General features: G+C 41.7%; 2 protein-coding genes and 1 long non-coding RNA gene across 10 annotated transcripts in view; 2 read left to right on the top strand and 1 right to left on the bottom strand.

Annotated features, from left to right (window-relative positions):
- Positions 1 to 17,669, bottom strand: part of LOC115769646 (sterile alpha and TIR motif-containing protein 1) — a 32,490-nt gene extending 14,821 nt beyond the window's left edge. The window contains exons 1-2 of the mRNA XM_030714559.1: positions 17,532 to 17,669; positions 2,413 to 2,685 (exon numbers count right to left, since the gene is read on the bottom strand). Coding sequence (XP_030570419.1) covers positions 2,413 to 2,685; positions 17,532 to 17,654 — 396 coding nt within the window. The 5' untranslated portion in view covers positions 17,655 to 17,669. The remainder of the gene's footprint in view (positions 1 to 2,412; positions 2,686 to 17,531) is intronic.
- Positions 711 to 2,432, top strand: LOC115769655. Of its 8 annotated transcripts, none has more exons than XR_004018765.1 (5): positions 711 to 1,437; positions 1,517 to 1,913; positions 2,078 to 2,204; positions 2,275 to 2,293; positions 2,372 to 2,432. It is a non-coding gene; the product is annotated as an uncharacterized LOC115769655 (long non-coding RNA). The 8 variants fall into 8 exon arrangements; XR_004018769.1 differs by lacking the exon at positions 2,275 to 2,293 and having other exon boundaries at positions 1,517 to 1,626; positions 1,710 to 1,913; positions 2,345 to 2,426; XR_004018768.1 differs by lacking the exon at positions 2,275 to 2,293 and having other exon boundaries at positions 1,517 to 1,634; positions 1,710 to 1,913; positions 2,345 to 2,426.
- LOC115769647 (dyslexia-associated protein KIAA0319-like protein) lies at positions 3,953 to 9,021 on the top strand. The gene is made up of 8 exons (XM_030714560.1): positions 3,953 to 4,684; positions 4,743 to 6,038; positions 6,100 to 6,231; positions 6,296 to 6,404; positions 6,467 to 6,657; positions 6,718 to 7,249; positions 7,309 to 7,476; positions 7,532 to 9,021. The coding sequence occupies exons 1-8, from the start codon at positions 4,052 to 4,054 to the stop codon at positions 7,714 to 7,716; spliced, it is 3,246 nt and encodes a 1,081-aa protein (XP_030570420.1). The 5' UTR covers positions 3,953 to 4,051; the 3' UTR covers positions 7,717 to 9,021.
- Positions 17,670 to 21,628: the final 3,959 nt, after the last annotated feature.

Raw genomic sequence — 21,628 nt, 5'->3', positions numbered from 1 at the left:
TGATTTGTGTTTTGTTTAGTTTTGTGTGTTTATATTAATAATTATTGTTTGGCATTTCGTTAGTGTTAATAAGTCTGCTGATTATGCACATATGTAGGCATACATGTATTTACATGTCTATATGTGTGCTAATTTATGTATAATTGCTAAACAATTGACATTTCGAATTTGCATAATCAGTTAAGATCCTAACTAGCCTTAAACCTATCTCTATAATTATTTGAAATTCTCTTTGTACTAACTTCAAAATGCTAAAATGATTAATACAATTTGGGCCATTAATCATTTAGCAGTCATAAATAAGGTTCATTAGCTTCTATTATTTTGATACCATATTTGTTATATTTGTTATTATGTTAAGTCTTATATATTACACCTGGCGTTAGTTAAGTATTTTATTTAATCCCCAATTTGCACCATCTTTTGTTGACTTATTCACACCCCGCAATCTGCAATGCGTCATCGAATTCTTGTTTTCTTCATACTCCCCCGCTACACACACACACATGTACACTATCTGGCAATTGCACAGCTGTTACACACACATATATGTATGTATGTATGCATGTGTACATAAGCATGTGAAAGCATGCATGTATTATCTAAGAAGTATTCCTAATGTGCTTCGATTATGAACACTTACACATATGCTTGATATGTGTACATGCACATACATGTAGTCATACTTGTTTTCGATTTATTTCTACATTCATTGTATTTTCTACAAATTGTACAATTTTCTGCGAAACAAAATCGTATCGGTCCTTGGCTCATTCTAAAATAAAAGTTTTCCTTGGAAATTCACATGTCAACCAATTGGCCAACAAAATCGTTTCCTAGAAATCAGGAATAGGTGCACACTCTTTGCTCCCTGCGTACGATTCACACGTTGAGCTGAGCGCAGAATGTTTATCAAAGCTCGGTCAAAGAAAAGCTTAAGCTGCGCTTATCTGCAGAAAGCATCCGCTTAAAAGCTAAACGTGCTCGCCGTGAGAGCTACAGCACGAGCCATTTACGGACGTCACGAGCCAAAGACGACGCGACGGCGCGACATTGACGTGCTGCCGCCATCAAGAGCAGCACCTACGCCGGCAGCGACAACGACGACAGCGACACCTACCGGCAAATGAGTCATTGGCCGAAACAGAGCAGAGCAAGAACAAATCAAAGTATACTTAGGCAAATTCAATTGCTCTCAAATAAACGGTAAATTGTACGCACGTGGAGCTTTGGTCATGGATGATGATTACACAAGCAGCTATTTAAAAGCTCGCGCATTTGTCACCCACTTTGATAGCCGCACATAATTTGATGGGTGCGTTAATTAATAATAAAAAACTTGACCAAGGCAGCGACAACTGTGCCCTGTAAGCGACTATTTTGGAGGCAAGTGATTCAATGTGAAATGTCAATGAATTGATAAAAAATCAAGTGAGAGTAAGTCCAGAGTCGACTTGAAAATGCCCTTTACCTAGCTCCGAATTGCCAAAAATATTATATTTCTATGTTATCTTAGCGGGAGAGAGTAACATGGAGCGAAAAAGAAGAAAAGAAGACTATTGGCAACAAATGAGAATTAGAATGTAACTAGAGATCATGAGAATCGCATAGAAGACTCGCAAAGTGGTAATATTGTACGCATATCAACCGCCTGATTTTATCATACCCTGACAAACTGAAAACGTTTCTGATGGTAAATCGCTTATCAGGCAACGGAAATTATGCACAGATAAAATAAAAATAAAAACTCCAAACGGAACTGTAAAATGCAAATGCCGCTAAAGCAATCTTATCTAAACCAAAAGTGAATACAACCAAAATCGACTTCATTGTGGGAAATTTTTCTTAGTAGCTCGTTAAATGTTTAAACAGAAATTGTTGTGGCAAGCGGCACGTTTCGAGCAAATGTAAAGGTATGTATATGTATGTATGTATGTGCATAAACTGAGTTTGGGCAATTAATTTTATGGCTTTGCTCAATCAATACCACAACAAATAACAAATAACAAATGAATGTGCCAAATATAGCGAAAAGTATTCAAAGTAATCGCAGAAGCATTAATTGATTTCTCTACAGCAGCCGCTGCGACGCCAATCAGAATTGCAATAATCTAATCAGAACATTCTCATATCGAATCGTTTCACCTTTGGCAGGCAATGGAAAACGTGCTGGCCCGGCGAACTATTGTTGTTGGGCTTATCAGGTACGTCTAGGGTCTAGAATTTTCATATGTAGGTCTTAAATTTTTGGCTTAAGTAATTGCCTAAAAATAGACGCAAGTACACAGATAATGTGAGTTTCTATTTATCAAGGGGAAGCAATCAATTATTAACCAACTGACAGCATTGCGTATACGTAATGTGCTTGCAGTTTGCATCTTTGTGATCTTATCTGAAGCACCTGCCACCTACCTGCTGCGATGTGGACTGATGTGAGGTTTCCTTAAGACTACTGCAAGAACTCGAACTTGTATTGATCTGTCGTCCGCCCAAACTGGCGACTGTTGTGCTGCCCGCCGTTAGGGGGCCCCCTCCGTTGGCTGTGACGCTGCCGTTCAGCGTGGGCGTATTGCAGCTGGACAGGGGCGTGGTCGATGCGGGGCCACTCTTCTTGTTGAAACTTTCAATGAGCGTCGTCGCCGGACTCAACATGCCGCTCTGTGAACTATCCGAGAAGTCTGTCATCTGTGAGGGAAGAGAGAAGAAATTGCTCAGCTAGATAATTTAAATATTATACTAAGTTATTTACAGGTAGATTGCAACTACAGCTAGACAAGTTTTGCCTTTTATGGGCAACAGAAGAAAATCTAATCTCGCGTCTGTGAGTCTAGGGGCCGAGCACTTTTTCATTCAGAATTCTTTGGTTGGGCAAATATTTAATGAAATGTATTTTATGTGCATAGAAATGAGCTGAAAGAGTTGGAAGCATAAAAAAAAGCACCGCATGAGCCATAAACCGATAACGTGATTTGCATTTTGGCAGCGCAAGAAAACACTTCAAAAGTCAAACAATAACAATTAAGCCAATAACATGATTTGTGTATTTATTCATATTTGCAGCACAGAAAATGGCACCTACATTTGAATCATTTTCTTGCCGTGTACTGCTCAGTGCCTGCAAAACTGTGGCGTTCATGGCGCCGTGCGCCCTGCTCGGTAATGCAATGTGCTTTAGATAAAATGGAGCCCATAACTAAAACAGCCCCCGTTGAGCAACAACAGAAACGTGTTAGTTTTAAAACAAAAAACTACAATAGCTTTTATGTTCACGAATTGATTAATGTTTGTTTAGTTATGATAATTCAATTTCTGTTTCGATTTTTGTATTTAAATACATAACATTTGCTTTGGGTATTTAAGATCTAGTGAATGCTACAGTTGGTCGATTTGTTGCTGTTGCTGTTGTTTTCTTATGTACATAATTAATATTGTTTTGATTTAAGGCAGCACTTCGATTAAAATTCCATTTACGCGTGGGCGTACGTCCCACTTGAGCTCGTTTCTCAGCCAGTTTTTGTTGGGTGTTTTGTGTGTTTTCTGTGTGTGGGCGCACGCGAACAGTTTTACAATTCGCGTTCTTAAATCAATATTTGCAATTTCACAAGTAGTCGATTTGTAATTTATTGCGAATTTATATACGTTTTTTTCCAATAGCTGTTTAACAATAAAAACACGCCTTAAAACGCGCCAAGAAGGCGTCGTAACTGTCTGCAGAGTTACCATACTTCAAAAGCTTTTCTTGTGCTTTTGCCAGCCAGTGTGTATGCTTCAAATATAACGTACATCGCCGCGACGGTAGTTTACAGCACTGGTCGATTGCTTGGCGCAGAACGGCCCAACAGCTGTTTTTTGGTATGTTGCTTTTGGTATTTTTTGTTTCATATATTTTTTTTTTATTTCTTGGACAACGCGCACTGGCCACACTGCTGCTGGAGCCATTCACAGCTCGTTGATAAAAATGTATTAACTATTGCAAAGTAGCTAGAAAAAGTGCACAAAAGTGGCATAAACTATAACCAAAGCAGTTGTGAGAACGCTCTACCACAACGAAATGGAACGCGCACGCCCTACGAATTGTGGCTGGCTTTGTTTCTGGCTCTGTATGGCGTCAGCAACATACGCGTCAGCCAACGTCATGACGGCAGCTGGAGTGGGGGGAGCTGGCACAACAACGACAACAACGCAAAACGCGCTGCTAGCGACCGCTGGAAAACAGGAGCTGACGGCAAACAGCAAACAGTTGCCGGTCTGCTCACGCATGTTGCGGCATGTCTTTGAGAATGCGACGCCGCGCGATGAGCAGCAGGCTGGCGTCTTCGAGGAGTACAAACCGGAGGTGGGTCAAGTGCTCGACGAGGAGACGTATCTGTGGAGCTGCCTGGAGGCGTGCTGTGAGAAATCGCAGTCGCAGAATCGCAGCCAAACCAATTCCTGCAACGTGGTCTTAGTTTTCAAGCGCAAATGCTATCACATTCACTGCGTCAGCAATGAGGCCTGTTTGCCCAAGTCACTGGCGCGGGAGCGTGAAAATGAGAAGGTACAAATGGTGCTGGTCAATCCAGTGGATGGTGACCAGCCAGAGACTTGGACACAGCTGCTGAAGGCCACCAAACAGAACGCTGCAATGCTGCCGTACGAGTCGGAGCTCAACTTTTGGAAGCAGCCGCATCGTTTGCCCTTTCAGGTGAGCCGCGCCAGAGCTTGCCTTTAAGCATCCTTTACTTTACTATTTCCTTTTGCAGGATAGCAACGCCTACGATGACGACGAGTTTCCCATGGCGGAAAAGCGCATGAAGCAACTCCTGCTGCAGCCACCCGACGAGAACGATGAGGATCTTAGCTACTATGGCGGCGCTGAGCTGCCGAGCAATGCAAAATTCATGACCTGCGATCTGGACACACCCTGTCCACCGCAGGAGGAGTGTGTACCGCTCCAGGCGAATGCGGTGACGGGTCTATGCAGCTGCAAGCATGGATTTATTCGCAACAAGCAGCACAAATGCATTATGCCCGCCGTGCCATACAGCGCCTATTTGCCCAATGAGGCGTCTGCTTTGGTCACCCAGGAAGCCGCAGGCAGCGAGATTGTGCCAGAGGTAGTCGCGCAGCCGCCCGTGAAACAAGAAGTTAACAAGGTGACCGTGTCTGTCATGTCCAAGGAGGTACAGCTGCCTGAGCAGGAGGTGACGCTAGCCGCGTTCACGGTTCCCGATGAGGAGACGAGCGGCGCCAAATACAAATATCTGTGGACGCTAATATCACAGCCCAAGGGACCGATGAATGGCACTATTTCCGATCAGAGCAAGTCCAAGGTGAAGCTCTCGAACCTCTCCGCGGGTCTATACACCTTCAAGGTGACTGTGACCGGTGACAATGGCACCTTTGGCGAGGCAGCCGCAAATGTGACGGTGCTGCCCGAGAGGCGGATCAATCAGGCACCACAGGTAATCATCTCACCGTCGGAGCAAACCATTCGCCAGCCCACCTCGAATGCGGTGCTCGATGGCAGCACCAGCACCGATGATGACAAGATCGTCAACTGGCACTGGGAGGTCATCCTAGGACCCCTTGGCTATCAGCCGCAGTTGCCGGAGGTGAATACGCTACAATTGGATCTCACCTCGCCGGGCAACTATACGTTTAAGCTGACCGTAACGGACTCCAATAATGTAACCAACTCGACCACAGCCACCATTCAGGTGCTGAAGGAGACGGACTACGCGCCGGTAGCCAATGCTGGGGATGCCGTCATTTTGTATCTGCCCAACAACAATGTGACGCTCAACGGAACCGCCAGCTCCGACGATCACGAAATCGTTGAATGGGAGTGGACAAAAGATGCCAGCGACGAGGCGAAAGCGGTTGACATGCAGAACACAAGAACACCATATGTACAGCTGTCCAACTTGGAGGAGGGCATGTACACGTTCGTCCTGAAGGTCACCGACGGCAGCAAACAGTCGAGCACCGCCAAGGTTCATGTATTTGTGAAGCCACCCACCAACTCACCGCCTACGGCCAAAGCTGGCGCAAATGTGGTAAGTCGAGAAATAGCTAAATCTTTCATATCTATTGATGACATGCTTCCCATTCGCACAGACAACCAGCCTGCCCATCAACTGGGCAACTTTAAATGGCTCTGAATCGAAAGATGACATTGGTATCAAAAGCTATCAGTGGAAGCAGCTCAGCGGACCCAACAAAGCGCTCATACTTAAGTCGAACAGCTCTGTAAGTGGTTAAACAGGCAATACGAAACCTAATCTAATCTCTCACATATCCGCCACTTGTATAGATTGCTAATGCCACCAGCCTAACGCTCGGCCTATACGAGTTCGAGCTAAGCGTTGCGGATGAGAACAACAACACGGCCACCGACAGTACCTGGGTGAAGATTGTGCAGGGTAGGTGGTTAGCCAAAAACAAAATGAATCCATGGTAAGCTTATGCCACATTTATTCCAAAGAACGCAATGCGGCTCCCATTGCTAATGCTGGCGGAGATCGCACCATTGCCTTGCCCGTCACAGCTATATATCTGAATGGCTCGCAGTCCTCGGACGATTTGGCTGTCGTAAAATATGTGTGGACGCGTGAGGATACCAGTCAGGCGGCCGGCGTCATCGTGGGCGATACGGACAAGCAGCCAATTATGATTGTAAGTCCAGGCCAGAGACCAGCTAGGAAGGATTGTCATAAAAATGCTCTATTCTTACAGCTAAGCAACGTGGTGCAGGGTCGCTACGTCTTCAAGCTAACTGTGAGCGATGATCAGGGTCTAACCGGCACTGATTCAGTCAGCATTAATGTCCATGCGGATCCAATGCTTATGAATCTGGTGCAAATAACGCTGCCGATGGGCTTGTCGGTGGTAACCAAAAGCGAACTGGACTCCACAGTGCAGAAGCTGCAGCTGCTGCTGGGCGATGACAATAAGATACAAATCAGGGAACTCAAGCAGGATCTACACACAGAGGCGGCAGTGCTGGAGTTCTTTGTAATGACCAACAATGCGAAGGGTGGACAATCGAAGCCAATGGATGGACTGCATGTGGAGCGTATGTTGCGTGCCAAACTACAAAAGGATGACTCGATTCTAGGTGCACTTTACGTGGACATTCGCACCACCGTGTGCCAGAATAATTGCTCTGGACATGGCAGATGCGAACCCTCGACGAGAGCTTGCATTTGCGAGGCATTCTGGATGCCATCGGTAGGCTTCTTCTTCAGCAACGATGAGGCCAACTGCGGTAGCTATAGAAACATTTCATCTCTTGGACTTTATATTAAGCCGTCGTTTGCCTTACAGACTGGTCCATTTTATATGTTTTTGTCGGCGTGATTTCCAGCTGCCTGCTGCTCTCGGGCATCTTCTGGGGGATTGCCTGTGCCTGCCGGCAGACCAAGAAGCCGCGCATGCGTCAAAAGGTGCAAAAGTATGCGCTGATCGGCACGCAGGATGAAGAGGCTGCCAATTGTAAGTTGCTGCCGAAACAGTTCGAACACATCTAACTAGCCTTTACATTACACAGATTCGCGCAACACTTCGCTCACCGAATCGGAAACCGATTCGGATGTGCTCTTCGAGACGCGCTCCAAGAGCAATGGCATTGGCAAGCGCAAAGCCAATCACAGCAGCTCACATGGCAGTGGATCGGGCGGACGTGAGGGCAACAAATATGCGGTTACCAAGCTGGGCCGCAAGATCAAAACATAAACAAGGGAATTACTTGTACTATATCTGTATGCGTGTGTCTGTTAGTTCATATAGAGTGTGCGTGATATATACCTATATACACCTATATATATACAAGTATATATTTGTATTTCTATATAACCCTATATACAAACATATATGAATGTTTTGTACTTGTCGCGCACGCAAAGTGCCTGCTGATTTATGTTTATATTTTATGTACTATATTTTAGACTTTATACATATGTATATGTGTTTTATATATTTGTAACTATATGTGTGTATATGTCTGTTCCTTTTGCTTATGTATGTGATATGTGCACAAACCTCTTGGCTGTTTACCTCCTATTTGTATTATAATTTAGTATTATTTGCACTACTGCTGTGCAATTAACAATTGTTTACATATTTTGTATAATTATTTTTATGATTTGTATATTTTTTTATATTTGTTTGTGTATATAGCGATAGGATTTCACAATCAATGTAATAAATTACATGTAACTGCTTTAAACTGAAAATGAATGGTGCAATCGGCGGGAGAAGTTTGGGAAAGAGTTAATAAATTTTAGTTCAACAATAAACGGCTGTCAGAGCACAGCTGGCGCACAGTTTGACAGTCATGCGTGGGCGAACAGTTTGGCGGACTTGTCAACGTTTTTATTAAAGCATTTTAATGCAAATATTGACGCCGTTTTTTATTTGCCTGGACAAATTGGTCGAAGTGCTTGTTATTTGCTGCTCAGCTTGGAGCGCGGTTCCCGGTAAGCAATCGAAACGGAACGCATCACAAATCTTTAGCCTGTGATTCATTTGGGCAGCCAGATTTTTTGGTCTTTTATTTTGAAGTGTTTGCGCTTTTTATTGATTTTGGCCGGATTTGTGCTACTGACGGCGGGCGGTCGCAACGTCAGTTTCTTGCCTGTTCTTTTCCCTTTTTTTTTTTTATTTTCTGATGGTGGCATGCCACGCGCGCCCCATATTTAGCGCGCACACACACACACACACACACGCACAGTGCTGGGCGCGGCACCTTGGTTTGGCTGTGACACGCGATTCGCTCATAGCCATTGCCGCGGCGCCTGCTGGACGCAGCTGCCACCTGCCACCTGGATGGTTGGCCAGGCTGTGGCCAGGCTGGGGCAGCAGCAGCACCTGAACCTAATTAAGCGACCTTCGTCTGTTTGTTTGGCGCACTTTGCATGCCAAACCTAATGAAAAGTTTCTTGAACTTTGGCCCTCACACACGTGACATATTTTTATTAGCTGTTCTTTCATTTGCTTTTCTCGGTATTTTTATGCGCGTTAAATTGTTTGTTTTGACTGCCCCGCCCCCGCAGAACGCAGCCCGCCCCCTCACCATGCAGCAATATGGCTGCATAAATTCCTTTCGCATTTCCAAGAAATCTCCGAAGAGCAAGAGAAAAATAAATTGAATTTTGAACAGCATTAAAAATGTTAATTTTGTTTGCACTTAATTCGTATTTGTTTAATTTCGACATTCTCTTGACTAATTCACATGCTCAGCTCCGCTGACAGTTTACGGCTTTTCGAAGTTATTAATTTTGAGAGAAAAAAACAGACACACGATAATGCCACAATACTCCCAGGGCCGACTGGCTACCGGAATTATCAGCATTATTATTAAGTTTTTCTCTTTCTTTTTGTTTTATTTATTTTTGTTTGTCATTTGACAAATCAGCCAAAAAAATCTGACTAAATTCAGCTGTCGCTTTGAGTTAAAAGCATTTGCATAAATTAAATTTAAGTGAGATCTTTATTGTTAATTTATAAGCACACAAAAATTAATCAAATATGCATTAGCTTTAAAAGCCCGAACGAAAAATAGGCCTAAGTTGTGGAAGAAAATTTATCAGGCTTTTCTTTATAAGTATATGCAGGTATTTTCCATTTAAATTTCCCACACCTTAAAAAGCCCGACAGATTTCCACTTTCTATCAAAATTTGTTTAAAATTCCAGAGGCGATTACCTAAAATTTCAGTATGCCAAAAGTATTTCAAGGTTTTGGTTTCAATTTGCGCTTAGAATTCCATTAAAAAATTATAAAACTTATCAATTAACATAAAAAAAAAAACGTGTGCGCAGAGCGCAGAACCGAAAAATAACACAAAACCAGTAAGTGTGCTCTGGTCGAGAGTGCCCGACTAGGGGATACCCTGCACCTGATACCCTCCACACCAGATGCGCTTCAACACTTTCTTTATTTACCTATTAAATGATGTTGCTGATCAAATATATATATACTTTACGGGTCGAAGATGCCTCCTTTTGCCTGTTACATACATTTGCACATAACCATCATACCCTTTTGATCAATTTCCATTAGGCATAATTAACAAAAAATTGAAGAACAGAACTGGCTTTGTTAACGGATAAAGTTTTTATGTGGTTTTTATGCGATTTAAATGAATTCTTCAAACTTGGAGGCTAGCTGAGGGGAAGCTATTTTTTTAAACTGATTGGTGATCAACCCCTAAGCCATAAGAGCGTACATACATACATACATACATACATACATACATACATACATACATACATACATACATACATACATACATACATACATACACACATACATACATACATGCATACATACATACATACATACATACATACATACATACATACATACATACATACATTCATACATACATACACAAATACATATATACATACATACAAACATACGTACAAACATACATACATACATACATACATACATACATACACATACATACATACATACACAAATACATATATACATACATACAAACATACGTACAAACATACATACATACATACATTCAAAAATAAAAAAACATCAAAAAAAAATAAAAATAAAAAAGCACTACACTACTAGCTAAGCATGAAAAACTGCAGAGCCTACTTGAATTCTTGAGAATCGAGGAGTAGAGCACTTGGTGAAAATTCGTTTTAGTTTCATTTGCAGCGATAAATAAGCTTGGTCGTTTGGTATTAAGAAACAAACATGCATGCATATGTACATATATACATTTATGCATACATACATACACGTTAAACCACACACACACACACACACATATATATATATAAACATATGTATATATATATATAACTTATATGCCTTCGCACAAAATACTTGTATCTCTATGTATAAAACTGCTTATCCTGATCTACTGACTGACTGACTGACTGATTGACTGATTGACTGATTGACTGATTGACTGACTGAATGAGTGATTGACTGAATGAGTGATTGACTGACTGGTTTATGATTAACGCACAGGCCATACCGTAAGAGCTGGGCAGCTAAAATTTCACTGTAGTCTATGTGATGAAGGTTCGGGAAATTCCACATGCATGTATGGAAAATTCGCGTAAAACGGTTGTATGCAACTTTTTCGTTTACCCTCCCATTTTTAAAGATCTTGGAGATAATTAATCTTATACGTGCCACGAGTAAGGCTGGGGTATACCCGCTAATATATATATATATATGTTCAATATATATATTTATATATATATTAAATGGCACACGAGACAACGCTTGAGTGATTTTTAATGTATGCGCGACAATTATTTTTGTGCTTGCAGATAGCAGCGGGCCATAAAATGTTTTAATGTTTTATTTGCGTTTTATTATTGTTTAATTAGGCGCCCCGCGGACTGGCGCCCCGCCCCTCAATGACAAAACATTGTCAGTTTATTTGTTTGCCCGAGTGCGATTCGTGTAAGCCAAGTTTATTGTTCTAGACGCCATTTCAGATGCAAATTAAAAAAAAGAAACAACAAAACGGGTTGCCAACGCTCTAAAAAGCGTGGGTCGTACAAGTGCGAAAAAAATTTAAGACAATAAATAACGAGAAAGTACGAAAATCTTCGGCACGCCGAAGTGTTAATACTCTTGAGGACATTTGGCTTTGGCAGATTTGTGAAAAGATCGTGAAAGTATCTTGGAAAAAGGAATATTTTGTCATACTTATAAGAACTGACTTCTCGACTGATCGTACATATGGCATCTATATGCTATAGTGGATGGAGAGGAAGCTTAGTAAAACTTATATATGCCAAGCTTGGTCAAGATATCTTGATAAACAAAGAAGTTCTGCATACAAGAAACTACATTAGACCGATCGTTCTCATTGTAGCTATATGCTATAGTGCTCCGATCAGGCTGGTTTCGACATAAGTATTTACTGCTTGTAACACGGCTGTTGATGCTGATCAATAATATATATATTCTTTTTGGGGTTCTCTATGTGGCCCACTACATATTCCACAATCAAATTATTATACTCCCGATAAAGGGTATTCAAATGCTGCACTTGGTTAAGGTTCGAGCTGTGTGGGCAGCAGGTGACACTGGCTCCTGAAAGTGGGCGTATGTGAAGAACAAAAAAAATTGTGTAAACTTGTGAAATAGCAAAATGTAAATTATTTTTGTGCTTCTGAAAGTGACGCGGTTAGAGAACCATTTATAGAAAAGTCAAGTTGTGAATGTGGATATTGTAGATTATGAGGCGAGATCTAACGAGATCTTACTGGAATATAGGTTAAAGAGAAATATTTTGTACATTTTCTGTGGTTCGTTCTGACTTAAATAAGAATTGTCTAGAAATTGGAATGTTCATCTTAGGCCCACGCAAAGGACCTTTTGGTGAGATCGGGTTCTGCCCAAAACACTCCCAAGAAGACTGTACAGAAGAAAGCAAAGGAAACTTTGGAGAATTCAGAGATATAATATTCAAAATTATATTTAATATTCAAATCTTTTTGGATTTTTCTTTATTCTTTTTTTAGAAATTCGAATTTTTGCACATTAAAACGGTTTGGTTCTTGAGATGAGGTCAGATGAGCCAAAGCGTCTATTGTATTTTAAAATAAATTCGATTCAGAAATGTTTTTTTTTTTTATACCCCATTGGAAGTGTGTAAAAAGGGTATGATGGTCGTGCTAATGTATGTGACAGGGTGAAGGAAGCTGGAGACTTGACTAGGTCCGCATAGGGCGCAATTCGATGAACGATTAATGATAACTTTTCTACTTTCCCAGCAATCGATAAATATCGATAACGATATTTATGCAAATCTCTTTGGTTTTAAGAGTAAGCTTCACTAAATTTGACATGTAGTTTCTGGTATAGTATATACAGATCAAATATCTTTCATTTTACAGGTACCTCCGACCCCTACCCCCCTTAGCGCGATCTGCATTTGGTATTGGAAGAAAGTTCAGGGTATGTGCTAGTCGCGCACTCCCGAGTAGAGCACTCTTAATTCTTTGCTTTGTGGCCAACCAATTCATTGTTAAGACTACACATAAAATCAGGCAGCGAAGAATGCAGCTCTGATATAAAAGTTAGCCATATAAACATACCTAGCTAGATATGAGAGACTTAAACTATGCTAATCACATTATTTATGCTTACAAATTGTTTATTAATATCTTCGAGTAGGGCTATAAAAAACAGCAGTGGGATTAATTATGCACAATAGGTGTAAGCTATTGCTGAAATATATACTTAATGCAAAATGTTATTTATAGGTGCGAGCAAGCACTGATCGATTCCTGCTAAACTTTAAACAATAAATGAATACGAGAATGTGCAAAGAATTGTTTCTTTCATTGCATACACTTATCTCGCCGCGCTCAGCTCCCAACTTTTATAAATTAAATTGAGCTACGTGCAATAAATATGACATCCGACCCGCAAGCATTTCCGCTCCAGCAAAAGGGCCAACAGCGAGAGGTGCACAATTTAACTGGCGTTCAGCAATTTGCCATTCAAATTGACAGTAAGTGCATTATGTGAGACAAACGCAGGTGGGAGGGGGCAGCTGTGAGAGCCGACATTGCTCATACGTCCCGTGGGCGCTGCACAGTCGTGGCAAATCGAATGCGCACACGGGGTTCAAGGTGAGCGCAATTGTCAACTGAAACAAGCCAAGTGCAACAAACAGCTGCAATCTGTGCTGCTACCTTTGCCAATTAGTTGCCGCAACTGCCACAGACACAGAATTGTGTCTCATTAGCTGCAGATTAATTTTGAATGCATTCGCAATTTGACGTTGCATTTAGCAAGTCGCGTGGGTGTTGCCAAAAAACTAAGCAACTGAAAAGAAACTAAACAAAATAATGAAAGCGAAACATATGTGCCACAAGAGTTAACGTGCTGAACTGTACTCTGCGCCCAAAGGGGGTTGCTCTGGTTGTGCAACCCTTGGCCAAATGACGCAGTTAGCCCTTGACACGAGACGCAGTTTTGGCGCCAAGCGGGTCAGCTTGCAGTTACCAAAAGATAGACATATATACATACATATATAGATGATATTGTGAGCGTGTGCGGCTTTTAACTAGCTGTGTTTGATAAGAGCTGCCAGAGATAAGCCATAAATAAACAACAATTCCGAAGCATTCACCTCAAACACTAAACAGTTGCCATGCGTGTGGGCTTAGTTTGAGCCAGAACAAGAACAAGAAAACATAAAAAAAAATAAAATATATACATATATATATTTAAAAAAGAAAAAGAAAGAGAAAAACATAAAACCGGTTCATCAATTGACTGAGACGTCAGCGTGTTTGGCAGCGCGCCAGAGCGTCTGTCGCTGGGTTGGGGTTCGGGGTCTGGGACTGCGTTAGAAAAGGTAAAAGTGCCAAATAGTATATCAATTTAATGGCTCTCTATGTGTGTGTGTGTGTGTGTGTGTGTGTGTCAGTGCAATCAAAGCATAATCGAAGCAATCGAGCATGAAGCACACACAAAACAAAAACACACACACAAACACACAGATATGGCAAAAACTATCTGCGAGATACATTTTTGTTTTGCCATTGCCATTTCCTATACACACACACACACACACACACACACACGCTAATCAGAGAGACAACAAAGTGCGATCTAATAACAACAAGAACAAACGGGAACCACACAGCGCCAAAACGATTTACTATAAACAAAAACAGGCAAGCATTTTATGTCTTTTCTTGCGTATTGCTTTTTATGTTTCCAAAAGTTTTACATTTCTTGTTATTTACCTTTGCCTATGTTTACTGTCTTGCTTACTTTGTGCGCATATTAAGGAAAAATCATTTTATAAGCAATGCACAAATTTACACTGGCATTAAAAGACACTTTCGTCAAAAGATCGCGACGTTTAAAAGCCGCACGGAAATCGCGTGCGTTTTATACTGCGCGCGTGTTTTCCTTTGATTTTGTAGCTTTTGAACGCGCGGAAGCAACGAACACAACTGAAAACGAAAATTGAATGAAAAGCACTAAAAGCGCACAGGGCACGGGCACGGCTACTGCGACGGGCACAGAGAGATATGGTGAGAGAGCGTGAGCGAGCGGGTCAAACTTGTTTGTGTTTGGGCTTTGGCAGCGTGCCTGCCGTAAAACGACAACAATAAAAGCAACAACAACAACAACAACAAGCTGCCAGCGTTTTAGCGCTTTCTGCTTAGCGGCGCTTTCGAGCACTGGCTGGCGTTGCCAGCGTGCGTGCACAGAGAGCTTTCTGAACTTGTTGCTCTTGTTATTGTTGTGTTCTCGCTCTCGCTCGCGCTGCAGCACGCACTCTGCCGCTCGCACTGCTTAATATCTTGCATTATGAAATGCGTGTCGGGGGCGCCTTTAATTGCCACTCGTCTCAGTGCACTGGGGTGCTGCATAATGTTCGCACTTGGTACAAGTTTTTGTGTTTTTTGGTACTTTTTTTTCGTTTTCGGTTTGCAGCCGTTGCAGTTTGAATGACGCTTTTAATTAAAATGGGCTGTCATTTAGTGGAACGAGTCTGTGTAATGGGTGGACAGGCCGGTTTGGCATCCAGTTTCTGTTCGAATTTATCTTAATTGATTTCATTCATAAATTATAGTCAAATGGCAGGTTTTGATAGTTTCAACATACCGGGTGATCTTTTTTATCTGCGACCACTTGAAATATCTAGTTTATATGCTTTTTGGTAAGTTTCCAATTGGAAACGTTTTTATTCTTTGACTCTTTTAAGCTATTCAAGTCAATTTCCCAATTTGAAAGTTTTAAAGCAGATGTTAAATTTAGCATCAAGGCTAAGTACAATTCCTCAAATAGCTGCGTTTGCATCGACCAGCTCCCCCTCCCCCACTATCAACAATCCAGAGACGACGAAGCACCCAACGGATTCAAATATTCCCTCGCACAGACTGCGACGCTGGCGTCGCATTGACGTCAACGGCGGCGCCGACTGGCGAGTGAGGCAGTGAGGCAGTGAGGCAGTGAGGCAGGCCGCGGCACGTTCTGGAAATCAAATTATGTATGTACTATGTGGATTTATATAGACAATGGCGACGGATTGGAGAACCGCACGGCCCACAAATAAAACAGTCGGAACACTTTAGCAAAATAGTCAAAAGAAAATTGCGATCGCTGAAAAAAAAAACGAAAACGAAAACGAAAACCAGGCAAAATTCGTATATGGCCAAGTGCCTGACTCCCCATCCACAGAGTGGGGAGCTCTTGGGCCGGGTCGACAGTGCAAATTAGCAGATGGTTTGGGGCTCGTACAGAAATGGAGCTGTTCAAGAGCTCCATTTGGACCGCTTGGGGGAATCTACTTAAGAGTATAATTAGGAGGCGGCTGCAGTTGACGTATTTATCTCGCAGTCTCCAAAGCGTTGGGGGCGGGGCGGTAAACAAAAAACTCATGAAATTGATTATAAACAAAATAACATTCACAATTTATGTGCCGGCTATTTTAATGGCTTTTATTCTGAATTCGCATTCGATATAAATACGACCACGTTGTCTACGCTATGCAAATGAGAGCCGGGAGCCGAGAGCTGAAACTACGAGTAGATTGTGGATCCGATTCGCGAGCCAAAAACAAGATTTGCCCAATTTGAATAGATTTATTCTATGGCTATTTAAAATGCGTTTCAGTTCTCTTTAAATAATTAAGATATCATTAAAATGCAGTGCACGCCAGTTAAAAACACTTTTAAATGGAGGTTGCGATTACTGCAGCTGCACTTTACACTTGCTTGCAAATTTACAAGGTAGATGATAAGTTTCGAGTAAAAGTGTATACAACGTACTAAATTTACAGTCATGTAACTTCGTTCGTGTTCTTTTATGTAGAGCCTGAAATAATTGCAGCTGAATTTTACAGCTACTTGCAAATTTACAAGGTAGATTCAAAATCATGATTCAAAGGGTATTCAACATTAAAAATTGGTTTAATTTTGAGAGATTCATGAAACTGGGTAGTATTCGTTTTGTTATAGAAGCCGCAATTATAGCAGCTGCATTTAACAAGTACTTGCAAATTTACAATGTAGGGGATAAGCCTCGTGCCAAATGGTATTTTAGATAAAAAACTTGTTCAATTTTGAGTTATGGAACCGGAAAGACTCCGCTTGGTGTGCAGCGATACGCAGGGACTGCTGCTGTTGCACATTCGCTATGCAACAACAACAATGCGATGTGCATTACGTGTTGTCGTCTGCAACGTTTTAACATGCACTGCCTGCTCATTGTTGGTGTCTGGCCAAGGGTCAAAACGACGCAACCGTCTCACGCACGCACACAATTAGACCTCATAATAGTCATAAAGACTACGTTTATTTGTATAGATACATATATATGAATGAGTTTTTATGTGTGCCTTTCTCCGGCCCTAGACTGGACCGAGCTGGACTGAGCTATTAGGCGACATCGTCGCCATCGTCTGCTTTGGTCATTTACAGCGGCGCCTCGGGGTTAATGAACACCGCAATGCCCTGGGGCTCGTTTTATCACTCGCTTTGGATGGGTTTCTCTTATTGATACGGTTGAGCTGAGCAAGTTTACCTGATAATGTTGCCGTGGAAATATCAAACGGGAACGCATTGCGGCCGTGTGGCTGCCGCTTGTTGCTGCATTTTTGGGCTGCGACTGCGTCAGCAGCGGACTTCGCGTTGTGGTGACAACCATATTTCTTCGTTTATATTATTTTGTAGTTAAACAACACTAGTTACAACCGGAACACTGGAACTGGAACACACAGTTCGCCTGTTTATTAGGTTATATTTGCTTATCGAAAGCTTTTCCTTCACTTTGTTGCTGAGTTTTTTTTTGCTCTTTTGCTGGGTTCGTTGGCATTTTGCGAACGAATGCTAAGATTTATGCATTTTCTATGCAAAAGAAGAAGAAAAGAAACGAACAAAACATATTTTATTTGCATTAATTACAAGCGCAACAATTAGCATTCCGGAACGCGTGTTTTCCACAGAAATCGATAATAATACGCTCACAACTTTTGGCAGGCACAACAAATACCTCCCATTGTATACATCTGTGTGTGTGTGTGTGTATGCCAAAGTTATTGTTATAAACAATTATGGCGCATCTGGGTTTTTTCTGTAGCAAACAAGCCAAGGGGAAGAAAAGAAAAGTAAAGCCAAAAGAAAGATCGCTCGGACAGAAGAACTGAATGGCAACCGTTAAGCGAATATATGTAGGCATATATAAATGAGAATGGGATACGATAAAAGACAAGAATCGGACAATGAGAGAGGCTTTCAAAAGAGCTGCCCGAGAACTGGTTGGCGAATGTATCTGTCAGATACAGTATCTGTCAGATACATGGCCCAAAAAGTGGCTGATTATGACATTAGCAGCACGCTGAACGCCTTGACACTTAACTCCGAGCCAGCCCGGACGTGGGCACAAGTTCAGCTCAGCCCACACGTGGCCCCGCCCCCTGGCCAGACCCACGCGGCGTGTGTGTCGCCGACTTCCGCTTGCATTGTCAGGTTGCAAGCTAATAAAGCAGAAACTGGCTAATGAATTTCCGCTTGGCCAAATGCAAGGCGTTAACCGTTTTTTAAGCAGTCCCCCCCCCTTCCCTCCTCCCTTCCTCCCGCCAGCCTGCCTGCCTTTGTGTGTCTTTGGGTTAGTCAATAAACGCGTTTTACGACTTCGGTTTGGGCGTCTTTCGCTTGATTTGCCGTTCTGGCCTCACGGCCTACGCAATTTGGCTTTAATTTTCCGATCTTGACTTGTTTTTGTAACTGGTTTATCAGTTTTAAGAAACAGCAGATTTTCATTATGTAAATTGCCCCTATTAGCAAATTTGTTGGGCCTACGTCACAAATGTTACAACAAACACGCAAGTTCAAAGAATTTTCGTGGGAAATTTGTGTGTTTTATTTTAAAACATTTTTTTTTTTTTTAATTTTATTTTCGTTTTATTTATGTTCGCAATATCGTTGAAATATTTGCCTGGTTTTACGCACTTTTCACTTGATGTTTTATTTATGTATTCGATATGTGCGCTTGAGCGCATTCTCTACATTTCACAATATTATTTAATGCTTTTATCACGCATAGCCAACTTTATACAGTGTATATACATATATATATAAATTCTCTTAACATTTGCTTGCGATTACAGCAAAACGCGTTGTCGTTGTCTTCGATTTCGCTCCGAACTCAACCGTTCAGTGTTCGACACAAGACTGAAATAGTTGAGTCTCTCACGACAGCTTCAAGCCAGCGGCGCAGACGACTTACGCAGCTGCCAGACAGAGAGACGAAATGAGCGCAAGCCAGCGAGCGAGCGAGCGAACGAAACAGGTAGCACTGTGGAGAGCTTGCATGTGTCGCTTCCTCGCTCTGGTGTGTTGTCAAATGCATGTGCGTGCTCTTCGGCGCATTCATTCTCGCCGCAATGCAATTTAGTGGAGAGCTTGCATGTGTCGCTCTCTCGCTCTGGTGTGTTGTCCAATGCATATGTACGCTCTTCTCAACGCAATGCAATTTGGTGTGGGGAAATATTGTTGTTGTTTTTTTTTTTAATGCATTTAATGCGTTTAATGTTGTTTTAGTTGTTTTAAAATTTTGATTTGATCTCTGTGGACTTTGAAATTACCTTTTTTTTGTTTTTTTCACCATTCAGCAGCAGCCGCAATGAGACATTAATATAAACAATATTCGCATTAGTTTACCTTTCGCATTTGGCTATTATTTTTTGTTTTTGTTTTTTTTTTTTGCCCGTTTTTATTTACGCCAAGCAAATAAACAAATGCGTTTATTTTGTTGACTGCCAAATGGACATTGGCTCAAGTGAAGCCAAATGATTGAGAACAATTGATTTAAATTAAATTGAAATGTAGTCGCACACGTGCAACGCATTTGTTTCAATTGTTTTTGTGTTTAATTAGTTGAGCAAAAACTGATTTTGTTTATTAAACATTTCAGTGCGCAGTTTAGGCAGCGGGCGTAAGAGCTGAAATCTTAAATGTTTCCAGGAAATTCCAAAGTATGCAAAGCAACAAAATACCCAACAGATGCGTGTGTGTGTGTGTGTGTGTGTGTGTGTGCGCGTGAGTGTTGCATATGTATTTGTTAAACATTTAAAATTCGTATTTTGAATTTGTTTATGCGTCTAGTTTTGATTACAAGGCAGCACTGCCATGAACCGCAGCTGCTGGCGCCACCCACACGCACAGTAAATGTATCTGTATCTGTCAGATACACTAGCTGCAAAGCTGTTGAACTGCCAGAAGGTCAGCTGATAGCGTGGCTAATGCGCTGCATACGCTCGCATTTAATTAAGTTATAGGAAGCGTATTTATTATAATCAACAATAATTATGCAATTAATTATACAATTTGTTATGCAATTAGCCAGCGAGAAAACATACCTGAAGACATGAAAAACTCACAAGCGAGACGAGTGCTCCAAATAAACGACCCAATTTATCATAACTGTGTGCCGAATAAATCTGTCAGATACTTTCGTTTTTTTTTCGTTTCTTTCAGCCGAAATAAGGCCAGTAGCAGCAGCATCCGCCTTCGGCCAGAATTAGTCACAAATGTGTCAGCAGCTCTTCTTCTTGCACTTGCTAGCCAATTTTCGACAAGCGATTAGCATAAACAAATGGATCGCTTAATGCTCCAAATTAAAACTTAAAGCATACCGATCCTCTCCGCTATGATTCATGCTCCAATCTGTCTTCAATTACGCGCTTCAAGTTGGCAAACGTACACTTTGTATCTTGTATCTGGTATCATGTATCTTGTATCTGGCGCGCTCTACACGCGCCTATCTACGGGCATGAATGAATGACTTTCGCCTAACTCCAGCTTGCCGCTGACTCATCGCAGCGTGTATCGAGCCACAAATCATCGCACAGGCTGCAGCCAATCGAGGCACGCAGCCGGGCCGAGGCCAACGAAAGGTTTGCTTTGCACTCAAGCCTCTGACTCATGGGGCTTTCCATTGTAAAGTATCTAACAGAACCAGCGCCAGTCGCATTGGCGTCGGCCTTTCCCAGCCTAGCTCGGGGCCCAGCTCGGGCACCCATAACTCAGCCGACTCGTGGGAGCCCCCCTCGGCTGGCGTCGCGCCTGCGCCCCTTGCTGTCAGTCAACGTCTTTGGATTTTTGGTATTTCGGGTGCATTTCATTAAATTTTCATGCGTAATTGATTTAAATGCACTTCTCCCGGGCGTGCCACGCCTCTTCGGATTGTATAAGCGATGCGTGCTTAACATGTTTTATTTTGATTTATTCGTATCGACTTGGCAGGGGTATATGTTATTTTGAATGTTGCTGCCTCTGGAAATTCCAGAAATATTTCGAACCAACAACGCAAAACAAATTGTAGATAAGACCCGACATGGTCAATACGATATTGATTGATAGGGCTTGAATATGTGACTGATTCAGTTGAACTAACATAAGAATTGAAATGTTCAAATTATGGAATAATACTTCAGAGATAAACATTTTTAATGCTCAAGCATTTGTTAAACTAGAGAAAATTTCAATTTAAAACTTTTAAGAGATAAATTATATGCTAAAAAAGAACTGGTTCCACGACAAAAAAGAACCAGAACCAACTACAATAGTGCTCTGGTAGATCCCAGTTCCATAGTTTAAATATCTTTCAACCCAAACATG

The sequence above is a fragment of the Drosophila novamexicana genome, unplaced genomic scaffold (genome assembly GCF_003285875.2).
Source record: "Drosophila novamexicana strain 15010-1031.04,08,12 unplaced genomic scaffold, DnovRS2.1 tig00004554-arrow-pilon, whole genome shotgun sequence".
NCBI lineage: Eukaryota > Metazoa > Arthropoda > Insecta > Diptera > Drosophilidae > Drosophila > Drosophila novamexicana.
The sequence above is the reverse complement of the archived record's forward strand: the minus strand, read 5'-3'. Positions and strand labels throughout refer to the sequence as shown.